This window comes from Cyphomyrmex costatus, unplaced genomic scaffold, assembly GCF_001594065.2.
Source record: "Cyphomyrmex costatus isolate MS0001 unplaced genomic scaffold, Ccosl1.0 scaffold102, whole genome shotgun sequence".
Taxonomy (NCBI): Eukaryota; Metazoa; Arthropoda; class Insecta; order Hymenoptera; family Formicidae; genus Cyphomyrmex; species Cyphomyrmex costatus.
The window spans coordinates 1,150,913-1,157,802 of NW_017274977.1; the positions used below are offsets into that span (position 1 = coordinate 1,150,913).

General features: G+C 30.7%; 1 protein-coding gene across 1 annotated transcript; it reads left to right on the forward strand.

Moving 5' to 3' along the window:
• Nucleotides 1-4,144: 4,144 nt before the first annotated feature.
• On the forward strand, nucleotides 4,145-6,434 carry LOC108773359 (uncharacterized). Its single transcript, XM_018539138.1, has 4 exons — nucleotides 4,145-4,231; nucleotides 5,218-5,362; nucleotides 5,700-5,771; nucleotides 6,088-6,434. The coding sequence occupies exons 1-4, from the start codon at nucleotides 4,179-4,181 to the stop codon at nucleotides 6,217-6,219; spliced, it is 402 nt and encodes a 133-aa protein (XP_018394640.1). The 5' UTR covers nucleotides 4,145-4,178; the 3' UTR covers nucleotides 6,220-6,434.
• Nucleotides 6,435-6,890: the final 456 nt, after the last annotated feature.

A 6,890-nucleotide genomic window follows, 5' to 3' on the forward strand; every position in this document is an offset into this window, starting at 1 on the left:
CGTTCCGGTCGGCGCGTTTCTCTGTGATGATATTTGTACGAGAGCTATTACTGCGTTGCGCTATTCTTTTAATGTAACGCTTTTGCGTGGGGTTAGAGAAATACTTCAACAACTTGAGCTATTGGCTATTTCCCGCACGCAAAAGCGTTGCGGTACAGGGCACATTACGTGCACGAGTGATGAAAAAATTATTATTTTCAGATTTTGATATCGTTAAACATTGATATAAGATGCCAAAAGAGTATCAAATAATTATTAAATCGTTCATCAATTTAATTCGTGATAGTACTGCGGTAGTTTATTAGAGTTTCAAGATCGCGACAATTGTTCGGCGCGCAGTTTAGAAAGACTACATATAAATTCATGCGAAATTATATATAAGTAACTAAGGTTCAGCTAGACTGTTATAGGCTTCGTAGTAGTAGCTAACTCCCAATTCTAAAATTAACAAGAGATAAAGAATAAGTTAAACCTCGGTTAAGAGCTGATCGTGAGTTGTGAAACTGGGCCTTATACAATTTTCCCATCCAAAAACTTTACATATACCTACTTATAAACGTATACTTTATATCCAACATTTCATTAAATATAAAGTACTGCGTATTAAAGTATTACAGAAAATTCAATAAAAGGTTATTTTTTATGCAACGCTTATAAAAATGGCGAAATATTAATTTTTTATAATGCGCGTATTACGCTTTTGAGGCTTTCACGGGTATTTTCTTCGATTAATAATGAAGAAAGACACGGCGATAACCCGCAAACCTTCTGGTATAATGCGCGTATTGTAAGGAAATTATAATAATTTTGAATTCACCGTGTAATGATGACGTACTTGATGACAATTCTGATTGGCCATTTGATAGTCACGTGATTTATCGATGCGCATAAATATATCCTTGTATTTATATTATGGTTTCAATAAAATCTATAATGGAGAATGAAATATATTGTATCTCTGTTTAATCTTAATGCATCTCTAATCTAAACTAGTATTAATAAAGCCTGCGGTACACGATACTTGTTTTTTAGCTGGATTAGATTCTTGCCACCGTATTGGCTATGGTAACAACAGTGCCAACATCGCAGTCAATACAATGACGAGACTCTGCCTAATGAGACGATTCGACGTCGATTCCATTGTCATTTCTCACTGGGTAATCCAGCTAGCAATCCAGTTGGAAAACAAGTATCGTGTGCCATTGACTTAACGGACCACACATGTAAATACACGTATAAAAAATATGATGGTGGTGGTGATGCACAATATTTTTGTAAAATAAATGTCAAAAGTACTAAACATTTTTTTATTTTTTCTTCTTACGTACTAGAATATTGATTTTTTGTATCTTGAAATGTATATAAAAGTTACAGTAAATTTATTAGGTACTAAAAAGTTATAAATATATTTTAACAAACTTGTTCAATTTGCAATTTTAACTTTGTTTTGATACCCAATAAAATTTTTTAATTTTTCAAATAATTTTGTAAAAAAAGTGTTAAATTAAAAATTCTCGTCGAATGCATTATTTCGATACGTAGTGTAAAGAAATTCATTTGTTAATATCTTCAAAATATATAATTTTAATTATATATTGACGAAATTTGAAAGTAACATAAAATGTACCCTTATAGAAGTTTAAGTATTAGTATTATTTTATTAGTTTAAGTATTATTATTATTTGCAGTATATTAGTAATTGTGTCAATTGGCTAATCCTTACATCACAATTACTGTTGCGAAGAGTGTGTGCTGGTTTCCTAAGACGGGAAGCACAGACTCTTGCATAACGCATAATGCATAGTGTATATAAGAGAATCAACCAATCTGAATTCCTCCTTTCCTTCCACTTCACGGAAAAGAAGAACTTTGATTGGCTGAATCTCTTATGCACTATATGTTATGCAAAAGCTTGTGTCTGGGCTCATAGGCTTTAGAGCATATCCACACAAACATAGTTACATAACATATACATAATATATACATAAAGAAAATTATCGAATTGCATTTCTTTTATAAACATGCACGTAAATTAAATATAATTGGAAAATTATCTTTATACTTATATTAAGGTCGCAGCATAGACTTTTGCATAACGCATAATGCATAAGAGAATCAACCAATGAAAATTTCTTTCCTTCTCTTCCATTTCACGAAGAAGAGCAATTCCGATTAGTTGATTCTCTTATACTCTATATAATATGCGTTATGCAAAAATCTGTGCTGTGGCCTATTAGAGGATCTTCAGAATGGACTACCTACTACATGTTGCGCAAACGGCGATACGCCGACCACGTAGTTGCACTAGAGACTCTCTAGGTTGCACTACTGAACCTTGAACTGCGGTCGCAAGAAAAGAAAAAACAATAAAATTTCTTGGCCAATATTGAAAAAATAAATTACAAATACGTTATTATTTTATTGTTATGTAATTAAATATACTAATTTTAGTAATATTAATTTTGATAATTTAATAATATTATCGTTTTGAAAAAATCGTTCCAAGAACGTTCCAAACTTCAATCAGCTTAATATTAGCAATATATTAGTTCTTTTATTGTATATTCTTTGTTATTTTGTTTTGCTATGCATTGCATTCTCGTTTGGAATGTTGAAAATATAATTTAATAATATATATATATATATATATATAACAATGGACAATTTCTCAATTAAGCTCCAATTAATTGAATATAGTAATTAATTTATTAAGCAATATTTCCACTATTTCGTGAGCATTTATAATTATATCTTCATATTTAAATTCAATTCAAATAAATCAAATTCTAATCTTATTGTATATATTTTAATAAATACTTTGATAGAATTAATTTTTTGTTATTTAACACGAAAAAGAATAATTTGACTAACAGCGAAGTGGAATATCTTTTTAAAATATTTAAATACTTGAGTCAATACGAAGAGATTTTAGGAAAGATTGTAAATGGATTTTTTTTTTAATTAATAAATAGTGAAAACCTTTTTTGTCAAAAGTCGAATTTCGCATATAAAAAGTATATAGCTTTAAAACATTACATAACATTTTTGTGTTTTTAATATTAATTTAAATGTATAACGTCAATATCTCGTAACTCTATACTTGTAGAGTGAAAATTATTATATGCAAATAAACGTATGTTTTCTGTTTTATGCTGTTATATAAACACTTTTCATTGATGTTGTAAATTTATATTACAATATATATGTATATATTTATATTTTATATTGTATATATATATTCTTTGCAAAATTTACAATAAACTCGGTTCAAAATATTAATGTACATTAAAAGCTGTGATGATAAAATACTAATTAGTTATACATAAAAGTATATATTATACCATGTATAATATGAGTATTTTCAGCGCATTATATTTTCTGTTTTTATTTTTACTTGCTATTTCATTTATATCGTATTTATATTTTATCTATACTTCGAGACCACAATTTGCCGGAAAATCTCCTAGAGAAAACTTTTTCGAGGAGTAAGTAGTTCTGAAGTTAGAGAGAGGACGATCGAAGATCAAGGAACCTTTCGGAGAGTAACGTATCATTTTCTGTTTCCAGAAGCTATTTCACTTATTTATATCGTATTTATATTTTATCAATATATTTCGAGGACACGTGCAGTTTGCAGGAAAATCTCCCAGGGAACATTTTTCGAGAGACAAGTAGGTCTGGAGTTAGGACGATCGAAGATCAAGGAATCTTCTAGAGAGTATAGGCGTCGAAAGATGCAAGTAAATATGCAATTTTGAGAGCAGATGTTACGAGAAAAAAAGGATCGATCGATAAAATGCCAAAACAACATCGTTCTGGTATTAATAGGAATTCCGCGTATATTTTTCGTGGCTGATAACGTTACGTCGACGAAACGAACGCCAGCGAATGCACGATGGTATTCTCGGGTTGCATCGCGACGGCTATTATCTCTGTAGGAACGCCGAGCTTGGATATCGACGTAAAATTCGAACCATTGCGAAGAGGACGCCTGCGACTAACAATGGTATCGCATGATTACGCGTGCATTCCACCGTGCGCACTTATATACGTACGAAGGGAGAGGATAAGCGGGGTGATTATGCGAGTCTACATATGCCGCGTGCAGCTCGATCGTCCGTGATAATCGCGGTTTATTCGTAACGATCTCGAACACGAGGTGTAAATTGAGGTGTACGATGAAGACAACGGAACGATTCCTTCTCCTGATGGCATTCTTGCCTCTCACGACGTAAGATAACGACATCACGAATATTTAAGTATTTCGGCTTGCAAAAAGGCATGCTATTGCAAATTTCTTAATATATTAAGTTCTAATTTTAATTACGATTATATTTGTAACTAATATAACTATAATACAGAAATTATATATATAATATATACACACTGAAAGAAAAGATTGGGTATACTGCAACCAATTAAAAATGCTATGCGCCATATTCAGCCAATTTCTTTTTTAGTTCACGTAAATAATATATAATAAATTACATTTACATGAATGTATATATATTTATTATATAATATAATTGTATATATCAATTATATGTATACTATAATTATACAGTAATTATTCTTTTGTCGATGTATCTCGGTGCCTATATCGATTTTTAAACAGTAAACATTTTTACATTTTCGTGCGAATTTTTCGTTATGACGCGGACGCTTCAAAAACCTCATCCTTCAAATAACAAAGAACAGTCCTGCAGATTTTGTTTTGTTTTGACTTTTATACTTTTAGCAGAAACCTTGTGAATGCAATAGTGAAAAAATGAAAAAATATGAGAGGATTAAATTATAATTAAATAATATAATTATATTCGAAAGTTCCAAATAAATGCATCTATTAATGCAATGCAATATGATCACGATAATACATAGACAAATAGATTGATAATCTTACACTGATTATACAAAGTGACTACACTGAAAAGAAAGATTGACTGAATATGGCATTTTTAATTGGTTGCTGCAAACAGAAATTGGATGCTGCAGCCAATTAAAAATGCTACGCCATATTTTACCATCTAAATTACTGTAGCAGTCAATCTTTTCATTTAATGTAGTCTAAGTATACGCTCTTTTCTCTTTGAAATAATTAACGTCAAATTAACTTACATAAATCTAATTTTCTGTGAAACGTAATATTTTCTTCTCGCAATTGATCTCACAATTATTGCAATATTGCTGCACTTTAAAAGAAATTGTATCTTACCTCAGGCAAGAGGAAGTTTCGGGGGATGTATGCAGTTGCGCAGTGTTTCCAGTTCCGGGGACGAAGTCAATAATAGAACACAGACTACAATACAATGTGAGTTGCGATCAAGAAGGCACAGAAAAATGTCAACAATTATGTATCGCCTTGGTGAGTACTACTATTTCTTTGATATCTCTGCTGTCTGTTACATGACTCTATTAATTAGTAAAATACTATTTTCTAATCAGGATATATAAACGTAAATAATTTTAGACCGGCAATAACATATACTGTACTTTCAAACAATAGGCCTGTTGTTTTTAACTGAACTTCTTGCACAGTTCATCCTTTTTTCTTTTTTTTCCAGAGGATAAAAAAGGAAGAAAGATAAAACGTGCGAGAACTTTAGCTAAAAAGAACAGACCTAATGTATATTTAGTGGCTTGAAGAGAACAAAGAAATAAAAATAAAAAGAAATATTAAAATCAATTTTCTATGCTTTTAGGCTGAAAATGTTCGAGATAAAGCACCACTGTTGATTTGCGAAAAGCTGAAGACCCATGTCGAAAACTTGAAGGTAACTTATTTAATACATTTTATTGTAAAACTTTTTATATTATAATACGTACATAAAATTAGTTTCAATTTAAAAAACTAGAAAATTATCTACTTAATTCTGTCTTTAATTTTCATTTTCACGTACTGCCGAAAAGTAAGCACGTAATAGATAAATGTGATTGAAGTTTCGAACAAAAATAATAAAAAATATTTTCCGCGAATAAAATATGATCATCACTTGGGCTATTTCGTTCTGTTAATGTTTTTTTTAGATGGTAATTTTCGCAGCAATAAAACAACGCGTTTTATTATTTCATCTTTTTGCTTTTCCACAGGTGGCTGTATATATGAAATCGTGTAATATGGCTCTTTGGACATCCACTGGTTTGGAGAGCACCGAGCCCATTTGCTGTCACGAAGGGAAGGCGGTTATTTGTGATGAGGCGATGTCGATAATAGAGAATTAACGAGCTTGCATCCAATTCATTATTTCTCGCTTATTTCTACCACTAACGAGTACCTTACTATTGATTACATAATAACGTGCGGTGTAATCAATATACCACTGCTTGCTACATTATACGCGTATAATTTTTAACTCGATATTCGCAATTAGCAATTTTCTATATGATTTGTAAGAATATACGTGTACACACACACACACACACACACACACACAAACACACGTACATATATATATATATATATGTACATATTGTGTACATATATACAATATATATAAATATAAATAAATAATAAAGCAAACAACAATAGCAAGTCAGATGAATTTATTTAGAATTTGAAGAATGCCGTTTCGGGAACATTATCCGATATGCATTTATCCTTTGTTCTTCTTACAAAGCTTGAATGCCAAGGCTGAGACTGCCAAGAAGTCTATCCGCCATTAAAATCTTTATACAAATGTTAAAGCTCGTGCTTAAAATATAATAATATGCGTAAAGTACTGCAACTCCAAAATGCTTGATCCATTGCGAAAAATTTGCCCGTCGAAAAATTCATCTGAATTCCGCGTTATGCTTTGTTCTTATAAAGAAATGAAAATCGTGTAAGTTAACTTTTAATTTATGATTGATGATAAATTAATAAAGAATAAAGACAAAATTTCTTTTATAAAAAT